Source organism: Gekko japonicus, unplaced genomic scaffold (genome assembly GCF_001447785.1).
Source record: "Gekko japonicus isolate JY-2015 unplaced genomic scaffold, Gekko_japonicus_V1.1 scaffold3138, whole genome shotgun sequence".
NCBI lineage: Eukaryota > Metazoa > Chordata > Lepidosauria > Squamata > Gekkonidae > Gekko > Gekko japonicus.
In genome coordinates, this window is record NW_015166519.1 from 49,606 (window position 1) to 62,267 (window position 12,662).

General features: G+C 47.3%; 1 protein-coding gene across 1 annotated transcript in view; it reads right to left on the bottom strand.

Annotated features, from left to right (window-relative positions):
* Positions 1 to 12,662, bottom strand: part of SCAPER (S-phase cyclin A-associated protein in the ER) — a gene marked incomplete at its 5' end in the record, with an annotated part of 174,582 nt that overhangs the window by 43,106 nt on the left and 118,814 nt on the right. Inside the window, 2 exon segments of the mRNA XM_015412282.1 lie at positions 3,886 to 4,041; positions 12,066 to 12,295. Coding sequence (XP_015267768.1) covers positions 3,886 to 4,041; positions 12,066 to 12,295 — 386 coding nt within the window.

A 12,662-nucleotide genomic window follows, 5' to 3' on the forward strand; every position in this document is an offset into this window, starting at 1 on the left:
CTGAACCATGGCACACAATGATTTTAAGCCCCTTTTAATAAATCTACCTATTTATTAAATAAATAAATGACTGAGCAATTAAACAAAGAAATATTACTAACCCTAAGACCCTTTAATAAGTCTATCGAGTGCATTTTCATCCCCCCCTAAGGAGTTGAGGGCGACATAGATGGTTCTTCAGTCCCCATTTTCTCCTCACAACAACCCCGTGAAGTAGGTTAGGCGGAATGTGTGTGACTGGCCTGAGGCTACTCAGAAAGCTTCATGACAATGTGGGGATTTGAACCCAGATCCCATTTGGACAGTCCATGCTAAACATACTCTGATACAGACTTGCATAGTGTGGCCGACCTGAAGTACATAAACATGACATCTGTATTTCCCTTTGTGGGGGCGATGGACTGTGTGAGCCAAGCGCAAACGGGAACCGAGGGGCCCGGCGGTTGTCCAATTACCGACTCCCCTTCTTGCCCGCAGTCTTCATCGTCTGCTGATTATGCTTTCTGCTGGCAGCAGGGTCCAGAACAACCTGTCCCCAAGCAAACTGCTTATATTTTATTTGCCGGTCAGTGGCCAAAACAGGCATTATCTTAATTGCAGCAATAAAACACAACACAAAGCAGCACGCATCCTTCGCATCCTTTCGACTCGACCTTCTTTTCCTTATTCTTGTGCACAAAACTCCTGGCATATTCCAAGGATGCTCGAGCCAACGGTTCAACCTCATGATTAATTGGTGAGCGACAAAGATTCAGAGGCCGCTGTTTTTTCTTTCAATATAAGACACACGGAAATGAAAATCCTGCTTTTGCTCTCAGACGCGGAGGTGGACTTGCAGATATACTGTTTGGGGATGTTTTGTACGCATGCGGTTAAACCGCCAGGGAGAGTCTGTTCTGCGCTGCCAAGAAAGGTCTGTTCCCGTTAAAGTCTTTTTTATAGTCATTGGCGCAACGTTCTTCTGAGACTGGACATGAAGCCTGCTAACACCTTTGGAACAGTTCCCGAGTGCTTCAGTGATCTTTGGAAGGAGCCCAAGAAGTGGTCGAGCCCGTAACACTTTTGTCTGCTATAATGCCTCACATCTTCATCCAAGGCTGTTAAAAAACCGCCAGTCTTTTTGGCTTTATGGTTTTAAAGACAGGTCCTCGGTTCTCAGCCACTGGACCTACAGCCTCGTTTCTGAACATCTCTACCTGTCGATGAAGCTGCAAGGCCAGCCTTACAGTATAGGCGAACTAGGCACCTGCCCAGACCGCCACACTTTCCGGAGTGCCAAATTAGACGGAAGTGAATTTCCAGCTTAATTTTTGCATTGGTCACAGTGATGGTGGGAGGTGCCATCAAGTCACTTGGCAACTTATGGCAACTTCATAGGGTTGCTGTAGGGTTTGGATGGCCCAGGCTAGCCCGATCTCATCAGATCTGTGAAGCTAAGCAGGGTCGGCCCTGGTTAGTACTTGGATGGGAGACCAGATACTGAAGCGGAAACTGCCAAACACCAAATGCATCTGAGAAGAAACAGGGAGTGGCACGTGCCCCTCTCACTCCCTCCTGTAAGATTTAAAGGGCCACGTGCTCACCACCAATCAGCTGAAGGGGCCCTTTAATTCTTGCAGGAGGGGAGGGAGAGGAGCGTGCACCACCCCCAGCTTCTTCTCAAAAGTATTTAAAGAATCCCTTTAAATGCTTTTGGGAAGAAGCAGGAGGCCCTTTAAAGAAGGGGGCTGGCCCTTTAATGAAGGGGGCGGAACCCCCAGTAGCCCCACCGTAGCTATGGACCAGCCGTACACTGTGTTCCCTTGTGTTGCTTGAGAAGTGCACTCCCTGGCAGACACACAAGCTGAAATATTGATACAAAGCTATACAAAATCAGCTCTGTTACATTTCTAGGCATTGCGTTCCTTCCCCCCCCCCCAAAGTACCCGATAGGTGCAACTTCAAAATGCCTACATGGGGAACTTCAAAACCGACAAACTAATTACTAAAAATGTTAGAAAAGGGTATGCCTCCCTTTCATGTGCAAAGAAAGAAGGAGAAATCAAACATTTATTATTAGTAATACATTTTTAAAAAAACTTGAAAGGCAAGATACCGCTAAATCTAATTTAAGACCATGCCAATAAAAGAACTGCTCATATTTCATTATAAACACACCTATCTTCACCGTTATGGATTCCTTCATTTCAACAGCAAAACATTAACCATTCTATAACACTATTTGAATTTATGCTGTCAGATTAGTGCGAAGGTCCTTTTGATATATCTAATAGTACAATCATTATTTCTAAAGGCTGTCGTGGGAATAAAATTCATAACCCGGCTCTGAACATCTTAAATATATATTGCTATCTGGTACCCCTTGTTAGCGCCTCCTTTTCATTCTTATTACATGATTTTTATACGATCCCAACGGGCTCTCTGACTTTCACTTCTTTTGTTAGCGATTTCTAAAATCCGTGGAAAGGGGACAGCAATATCAATTTTATTTTCGCATTGTCTTTTATGACTCTGCAATTTGCCAGGAGTCTCAATCAGAAAGGCCAACGAGAAACGAAGGAAATTAAAAGATAAAATTTGGGGGAAGGGGGTCAATGAGCATGGGATTACGAGGCATATATCTCGCAGGCACTCAAGTAAGTGAATTCCAGTTTGTGAAGAACTGCCTGACCTATTTGACTGATCGCAACTTTAGATCCAAGGCCTTGAGGTTTGGAGAGTAGGACTGCCCAACTGGAGCACTGGTGGAGCAGGAGCATTTGGGGGGGGGGGCAGAGACTGGGGAAGTGGCATTGTGTGACACTCTAGGAATCCTTCTAATCTCTATGGTAAAAACCACAGCGATTAGGGGAATTCCTAGAGTGCCAGATGACACTGCCCCCCCCCCCTGTTTTGCTTCCGCAGCTCCATTTAGGGAGAGCGAGAGCTGGAGCAGTGGTGGTGGAATATTGTTGTAAATCCATTGTAAAACCTACTGGAAACACTAGCATGCTTCAGATGTGAGCACCAACCGGTCTGGCTTCACACAAACAGGTTCAAGCAAGCCTTTCTAAGCAAGTTACAATTTTTGGTTTCATTCAAACTAGCGAACTACGGTTAGTGGTTCTCTTGCAAATCAGACTTGCAAACCACAGCTTGCGTGCACAGAATGGATTAAGGGCAGGCCCAGAGCGATGCCTGAGGAACTTCCCCATGTCATCCATAGGATCTATTCCACCCAGTTTGTTTATTTAGAAAATGTATGTGCCATCTCTCCAGAGACTGGCTCTAGGAGGCTTATAGCTAGGATAATATGACCAACCTCTTAGTTCTCCCACTATGGAACGGGAGCCAGCCACTGATTTTGAGGGCGACCAAAATGAAGATTGAAAGAAACCTGCCTGTTTCAAAATCCTTTAGAATGGCTTATGACTCTATGAGAACTGGTTTTGATAACTAACTGATAAATAACTAATGGCGCAACAGGGAAGGCCGAAGTTTTAAAAGGAAGCCCTTTCCCTAGGGTTTAACAGGCAACGTTGGAGGGGGGCCGTTATCTGCTTCTAATCTGGCTTCGCACAGCTGGTTCCACTAGGAGATGCCCCTGGACTTATCTGGGTTTCGTTTTTTGCGGCCGTGGGGCTGGAAGGTGAGCAAAGGGGAGGGATTTCCCCTTTGCTTTCTCGGCAGGGCCCGAGGTGGTTAGCTCTGGCCGTGGCTAGAGCAGCCAATCGGGCACCTGGGCCTGTGAGGGAGGGGCGGGGCTTCAAGGAGGACCTGGAAGCCGGAGTTTGTCACTCTGGTCTGTCCCCCCCCCCCTTGTGGTTCAACTCGCTCGGCATCCACAGCTCCAAAGCTTTTCCACACACACATGAGGCATCCCTCTGACAGCGAAAGTCTACTTACCTTCCATTGACAGCAAAACACAGCTGGCACATCCCCTGCAAGGCTGCGGTGGCGTTTTGCAAGAAAGCTGCTATTTTGGGATTGTCGTCAATCGGGCCTTGGACGGACAGGAAGCAGCAGCTCAGCTTTTCAATCAATCCAATATTCACCACATAGCTAGCCAAAGACGGAGAGAGGGAGGAAGAGGGGAAACGGTGTCAATGCCGATCACTGCCCACTTCAGTGGCTCCTGTTTCAATGTATCTGAAGCTAACTCGAAAGCTTATACCCCGAATAAAACTTTGCAGGTCTTAAAGTTGCCCCACTGGACTCCAACTTTGTTCTATGACTAATTCTGCCATTTGATGAACAGAATCAACTTCCGATCTTTAGGAGGCAGCTGAAGACGGTTTTATTTAGGGCGCTGCTCGATTAAAAGCAGTCCTAAATTGTGATTTTAAAATTTCGGTTTTTTTAATGTTTATGTACATTTTTTTTCATGTTTATGTATAATTTCTGATGAGATGGTCAGACAGTGTTATCGAGGCAACGAACATGAAATTAAGCAAACTCCGGAGCACGACGGAAGACAGGAGGGCCTGGTGTGATGTGGTCCGTGGGGTCGCGAAGGGTCGGACTCGATTGTGCGACTAAACAACAACAACAACAAATAATTTTCTTTTATATGTTTTACTTATGTCGCCAGTCGCCTCGTGCTCCATAAGGAAGGAAAGGAGTAATAAACATTTTAAATATATATTTTTTTTAAATGCTAGTTTAGGGAGAGAGAGAGAGAGGAAAATACTGACTGCAATTCCTGGAACTATGCGTGAGCGAGGCTCTCTGGTGTTCCCTTTCCCCTTTGATTGGCTGCTCCTCTCCACAGCTGTAAGGTGGTCCGACTCACACAGCAAGTGCCAATTCCCCTCAGCCGTGCGCCAAAACACACAATAAACTGATTACGGAGTGAATGGCTCTCGCTGACAATGCGGCCCTGCCCGTCTGAAACGCCTTCTCGTTGTCCTATTACCTTGTCATCATGCCTTTCATTCCTCCGTTAGAACCAGATCCCTTGAAATGCCTCAGGTGAGAGGCCGGACCTGATTCTCCCGCTTTGCTTCAGAGCAAGCGGGGGGGGGGCTGCACTCAGTTCGGCCGGTGTCGGGTGTCGGCGGCACAAAAATACCAAAAAAGCCGACCTCCCAATTCGAAAACATAACAGCCTGAAATTTCACACTTTCTGAAAACCTGTTTGTGAAAGGGTGTGTGGAGACGCACGGATTTTTGAAAAAGGTCACAAGTCTCGATAACGAGGTGTCCACTCTGCTTTCCCGCTTACAGGTGCGCTCTTAATTTAAACTCGTCTTCATTACACCAGACCTCCCCTGCGGCACAGGGGAGCTGAGAAAGGCAGCAGTGCTGTTAAGGGCCTGGAGGGAGGGCCTGGCGGGCACCCACAAACCCACAGCCTGAGTTTGGCCAGAAGGGCACTGTTTGGGTCATAGAATCATAGAGTTGGAAGGGACCTCCAGGGTCAACTAGTCCAACCCCCTGCACAATGCAGGAAATTCACAAATACCTTCCCCCCTCCCCCCCCCAGTGACCCCTGTTCCACTCCCAGAAGATGACAAAAAACCTCCAGGGCTGGTTGCTGGGAGGGTGTTCCTGTGAGTTGGAAAAGACGCGAGGGCAAAGAGGTCTGGTCCCCACCTGTGCTTCCCAGGTGGAAGCCGCCCTGAGCCTTCGGGGAGGGCGGGATACAAATCTAAAGAATAAATAAATAAATAAGTATTGGGTGCGGATTTAAGTATGGCCACACCGAGTTGCTGGGGGGAAGCAGCGGGTGCTCTGAGCACTCACAGAGGCAACTGAGGTGGTCTTGTCAGTGAGAGTGAAGATGAGGGAACCTAGATAGCTGGGTCCAGGAAGTGCTGGAACTAACCTGTGTTTGGTCTAGGGGTTAAGTGCGCGGACTCTGATCTGGGAGAACCGGGTTTGATTTCCCACTCCTCCACTTGCAGCTGCTATATGACCTTGGGACAGTCACAAGTTCTCTCAGAGCTGTCTGCTCAAGAGCAGTTCTCTCAGAGCTCTCTCAGCTCCACCTGCCCCACAGAGGGTGTCTGTTGTGGGGAGGGGAAGGGAAATGAGTTTGTAAGTCGCTCTGAGACTCCGAGTGAAGGGCGGGGTATAAATCCAATCTCTTCTCTTCTTCTCTTATATGCACACTGGACTGAGTAGAAATATTTTCCAAGCGCTACCTGGTCTCCTCTAGTGAGTATACCCCATGGAATGGAGGGACGCCCCCTCCCCAGCTTGCCGAAGCCCTCAGCTCTGGCTGGTCCTACAACACAGGAAGGCCCTGAGCGGAACCCGGCAGCTACGTCCCCGTTATTTAAATGCACTCTTGTGTTTAAGAGTCCTTTTCTAACGCCCTGTTCATGGGCCAGACCACAGCCAGACCAAGCCAAACTACTTATTAAACAAAGAGTGACAGATATGGAAAAACAAATGGATATTCATAGAATTCCAGGTTTTATCTCTCCTCCAGATTTTAGATTTGTTGGCTGCTCCTGTTCAGTACTTATACTTTCTTGAATCAAATAATTTCAGAAGGGCTTTTACATTGGCAAGAAGTTCAACTCTACCTTCTGCTGTTCTGGAAGGGAGGTTTAAATTAGTCTCCTATATGCATAGGCTTGTTCTTTAAAGGAAACTTATTCAATGGAATATATTTTCTCTAACTGCCCTAGACACAAAGAAATCCGGTCAAAATTTATTGAGCTGCTGATCGGAAATTTCCCCAGCAGATCAAGCAAAATTAAACTTGATTATCTTCTGTCCGATATGAACCGTGAAACAACCCGAATAGTGTCTAAATTTTGCGCACCAGTGTATAAAGATAGGAAAACGCATACGGTAGCTTGAGTGAATTTTTTAAAGTTGCGAAACGTGATCGTTTGATTTTATGTAAACCTTTGTGTATGCTGGTCATTGACCGTAAAATAAAATTGTTGCTGTTGTTGAACACCCTGTTCCCCTTCTGCTTTGTATCCTTTGTGTTGATAGATATTTCTTTAATATAGTGGTCGGATGGTCTCTCCACAAAACACCTGAAAGTGGCTCATGAGAGGCAATTAAACAGAATAAAATACAATCCCAAACATCCATAAATCGAAACGAAGAGACAAAATATCAGACACCGGCAGATTAATATGATAAAATAGTGAATGTAACAGTATCTGCAGACAACAAAAGTATAATAAAATGTGAAAGTTGAGGGAAAAAGTCACTCAGCAGAATGGCTGGACGAATACGAAGGTTTTCGCCTGGCACTTAAAAGGGAAGAGGTCAGGCACTAGGCAAACTGCTGTAGAGAAGGGCCTCCACAGAAAAGATTTGTCTCTACTCTCCACTTACATGGCCTTGGAAAGGGGTGGCACCTGAATAAAGCCTCTGATGTTGACTGTGCAGGTTCGTATGATACGGAAATATGCAGTGGGAATTTGTATTCAGATTTTCTGAAATCTGAGGTGAGTGAGGTAACCTTGCTTGTTTGTCACATAACATAACATTGCTGCCAATCTTTGTAAGTTTTTTTTATCTTTTATATTGTGATGGCCATTGGCTACATGCAGTAAACTTTGAACTGAACATAACATTGTATTTTATTGTTCTTTCAACTCAGATCAAGATCCAATCACCACAGCTAAATATTTAGCAACTGCTAAGGTAGTTTTCCGATCCTTGTAATATCGAAGTGACAGGGAACCTGGCAACCGGGTTGGGACGTCAGCCAGTGTGACCGGCCCGTGAAAGTATTGGGATAGCTGCTTTAATAATACAATCCGTAAAATATAACTGCTTTGTGGAACACAAATCCTCACATCTTAAGGAGACATAAAAATGGAGTCTCTTCCAATGCCCTGATTCGAAACGAGGGAACTCGTAATTTTAATGGGGTGGTTAAAAATTCAATATAGAGTTTTAGTATTTTCTATTTTACAAGGTTGTTAAGAAACCTAAGCTCTTGAGACAGGGAAGATTTTTTAAAATATACTTTAGAACAATGGCCAATATACTAAAAATATACTTTAGAGCAATGGCCAAACGCCGCCATCGTTTATTAATACCTATGTTCCCAGCACCTACGATTTTATATGTTGTGGTCTTATTTAAATCTGTGTTTTAATATATTTCGCTGGTTTTATATACACACACACCCATATACACACATATATATCAGTGGCTATTAGCCACAAGGTATAGATAGGGTCTCTGGGGCAAGTGATGCTCTGTCTTCTTGGTGCTTGTGGGGGGCCCAAGAGTGGGAGGGCTTCTAATGTCCTGGCCCCACTGGTGGATCTCCTGATGGCACTGGTATTTCTGGCCACTGTGTGACACAGAGTGTTGGACTGGATGGGCCTTTGGCCTGATCCAACATTGGCGTCTCTTATGTTCTTATATGGAGCAGAGGTCCATCAGGGGCTCTTAGCCAGAAGGTATAGATAGGGGCTCTGGGGCAAGTTATGCTCTGTCTTCTTGGTGCTAGTGGGAGGGCTTCTAATGTCCTGGCCCCACTGGTGGACCTCCTGATGGCACCTGGTATTTCTGGCCACTGTGTGACAGAGTGTTGGACTAGATGGGCCTGTGGCCTGATCCAACATTGGCATCTCTTATGTTCTTATGTTCTTATATGTATGTATTATGTATTCTGTAAGCCACCCTGAGCCTGCCTCAGCGGGGAGGGTGGGATATAAAATAAATAAATAAATAAATGGTGATAACTTTAAAGGGACATGGTTTGTTACTATGTAGCTTGAGCCTCACAGGCTCCTCTCCCCTTTCTCTGGGGCGAATTTAGCAGAAGAGTTCAGAGAAACTGTTGGCAGAACAGATCTTTTCCCCGCTTATCCTGCCATTTGACTCTAAACTCCTCCGAGGACTGGGAGACCCTTGCAATTGGATGGGATACCGGGGAGGAATAATTTGCCTTCCTCCCTTCTCCACTGATGCAATCCTCTAACGGAAGATAAAGGGACAAGTATACACACTGCAAGAGGTCAGAGAAGAAGGGCAGTCGGGGTCGGCATGGGGGGCACCACGGGTTCCGAAGAGACAGAAAAAGCAATTTGTTAAGATCTCCTTGAAAAATTAAATGTACCCTTTCGTAGCTTTCGGAAAAGAGGATGGAAATAAATGATACAAAGGGGGAGGGGAATATCCTGCGGGAAGAAACAGATTTTTTTAAAAAAGAGACCTCTGCACCGTGCCTCCCCCCAAAGCACAAGACCCATCAAGACTGCCCAAGAGAGAGATAACAACAACTGAGCGAGATGCTTATTTCATCTGAGGAAGCGCACTCTGGTCGTAAGAACGTAAGGAGAACCTTGCTGGATCAGATCAGGGGTCCATCCATTCCAGCATCCCGTTGTACACGGCGGCCAACCAGTTGCCCTAGAGGGCCAATCAACAGGGTCTAGAGGCCGAGGACTTCTCCTGATGCTGCCTCCATGTATTGGCATTCAGAGGTTTGCTGCTTCTGAATATGGAGGTTCTCTTTAGTCACCACACCTAGTAGCCACTGATGGATCTCTTCCTCCACGAATCTGTCTGGTGGTGGCGGGAAAAAGTGTCATCAAGTCGCATCCGATTTCAAGGCAAGAGATATTCAGAGGTGGGTTTGCCACTGCCAGCCTCTGCACAGAGACCCTGGACTTCCTTGGCGGTCTCCTATCCAAGGACTAACCAGGAATGACCCTGATTTGCTTCTGAGATCTGATGAGACTGGGCTAGCCTGGGCCATCTAGGTCAGGGAGCGAGATGTCCAAAGGTGGTTTGCCATTGCCTGCCTCTGTGTGGTGACACTGGACTTCCTTGGTGGTCTTCCATCCAAGTACTAACCAGGAATGACCTTGCTTTGCTTCTGAGATGTGACGAGATTTGGCTAGCCTGGGCCACCCAGGTCAGGGTTGAATCTGTCTAAACCCCCATGTAAATCCATCTATGCTCCCAGCCATCACTACATTCCACATTAGGGGAGGTAGGTAGAGCATCTGCTTGGCATGCAGAAGGTCCCAGGTTCAATCCCCAGGATCTCCAGTTAAAAGGACCAGGCAGCAGGTGATGGGAAAGACCTCTGCCTGAGATTCTGGCTCAGTGGTAGAGCATCTGCTTGGCATGCAGAAGGTCCCAGGTTCAATCCCCAATAGCTCCTATTAAGAGGAAGAGGCAGAAGGTGATGTGAAGGACCTTGACCTGAGACCCTGGATCAGTGGTAGAGCATCTGCTTGCAATGCAGAAGGTCCCAGCTTCAATGCCTAATAGCTCCTATTAAGAGGAACAGGTAGAAGATGATGTGAAGGACCTTGACCTGAGACCCTGGCTCAGAGGTAGAGTATCTGCTTGGCATGCAGAAGGTCCCAGGTTCAATCCCCAATAGCTCCTATTAAGAGAAACAGGTAGAAGGTGATGGGAAAGACCTTGACTTGAGACCCTGGCTCAGTGGCAGAGCATCTGCTTGGCATGCAGAAGGTCCCAGGTTCAAACCCCGGCATCTCCAGTTTACAGGATCAGTTAGCGGGTGATTTGAAAGGCCTCAGCCTGATACCCTGGAGAGCTGCTGCCAGTCTGAGTAGATGATATTGACTTTGATTGACCAAGGATCTCGTTCAGTATAAAGCAGCTTCTTGTGTGCACAGTGCAATTACTTGTTTCCGACTGTCTGTCCTGATCCTATTTCCATGGAAGTTTATGCCTTTAAGATGCCATCAGTCAGCTATTGGGTCACTGACACTAAATGGGAGACACAGCAGGAGAGCTGCTGGATTGTGAATTCGTACCACGGGAAGGGACGGAGACCAGGAGAGGAGGCTGAATTCGAACCCACCTCCCCACCCCCGTCCAGGGCTTCTTGCTCCGTTCCCCCATCCCTCGACCACTTCCCTATGCCCCCCCACCATGCATTCCCAGCTCACCCGACCGGGCACTTCTGGGGCTGCTGGCTGCATATACAGGAGACCCCCGTTCCCCACTGCATGGCGATGGTGGGGGAAACAGGCTCTGGCGGGAAGTGACGGCTGGCCGAGGTCTCGGTTCTCTCTTGGAGCGCAGACTTGTGCCCCCCCCTTTTAACACCCCCCACGCAAGAAGCCCAAGCAGACGGAGCCGTGAACAGGGAGTACTCAGGGACGCGACGATGCACCTCCCAGGCTGAAGCATCCCCCCCCCCCTTGACCAAGGATCTCGTTCAGTATAAAGCAGCTTCTTGTGTGCACAGTGCAATTACTTGTTTCCGACTGTCTGTCCTGATCCTATTTCCATGGAAGTTTATGCCTTTAAGATGCCATCAGTCAGCTATTGGGTCACTGACACTAAATGGGAGACACAGCAGGAGAGCTGCTGGATTGTGAATTCGTACCAGGACGAGTCTGCTAGTCCTTATGGGTTTGCAAGGGGAGAGACCACAGCCCAAGCATATTTTGATTTAATCCTCATGAATTATGGCTGCAAAGTTTTAATATCTGGAACTGCTATAAAACGGGAGAATTAGAAGAAGAGCGGCTTACTTATTACGGAGGTGTGCCTTCAAGCGCTTGCTGAAATCCACAAGAAAAGGAGAAAGAGTTCGTCACCTACTGGACACAAGTATTTTCCTTTTTTTCCTTTCTGAACACAGCAGCGTATCAGAGGTGAATCTTGTAAAGTCAGGGGGATCGCTAGAACAGCGACCCATTCGTTCAAACGTGGAATTGGTAGAATTGACTAAATCCAAAGACAACGGCGTAATTGCGCAGGACGACAAATCGGCATGGAAGGAAACCGGCGGGGTGCATGTGTGGCAAATTCTTGTGAGGGTTAGGGCATTCGTTTGGTTCACTGACTCTGAAGAAAGAGCATACGTTACCGCACACGGCAACTTCAACAGCAAGTGAAACAGGACACTTACGGGAGATTTTAATTCCAACCGAAACGCACGCACGCATACACACCCGAACACACTCTTCTGCATTCTGGTTGCTCTCCTAGGTGCATCTGAGGCCCAACCATTTCCCCATTTTTTTGGTTCCCCCCCCCCCCACATTTATGGCCAGGCTCCGAGCACAGGTTTGTTACGCGGTCCTTGGGCCAGCTGCATTTTCTTTCGGCTTCGGGTATGCTCTGAGCAACCGAAATCGTAAAGACGGCACCCGTTTTCTTACCCGATGAGGTCCTGTATCCGTCCGTTAAAGGCTTCGGCGGGCGATGTCTTGTTCTTCGTTTCTTGAAGCAGCTTTGGGGCGCAGGTCTGATTGTTTCCATAAGGCACGCTGGAGATCAGGCACCTGAACACCACAGCCACGATTCGGAGAACGCCCGCGGTCAGGCCTTCAAACACCTGCTTGTTGGCCGTCCTTCCCAAAGGGGCGTTGAGGTCATCCGGAACATAAACCTACGGACATAAACAAAGCCGGGGTCAATATTATTTCTGTATTTTTTTTTAAACGAGCCCATCCCAAATTACTTTTAAAGTTAACACAGAAGTTGACAGCAGACAGCAAGAAAGGAACATTCCGCTACTTGCTGTCGGACCCTAGACTTTGACAGTTAATCGTTTTAGATAAACTCAGCTGGATCTCGAGTAGCCTTTGCTGCCCATGTATTTGCCATATGCCCTTTCTTCAACCCGTACATATCACTGGCTGCCGTGATTGCCTGCGGGAGTCTTGAGTCAACTTCAGGCTAGGTGGAAAAAGGACGTCTCTCTCTCTCTCTCTCTCTCTCTCTCTCTCTCTCTCTCTCTCTATATATCTCTCTCC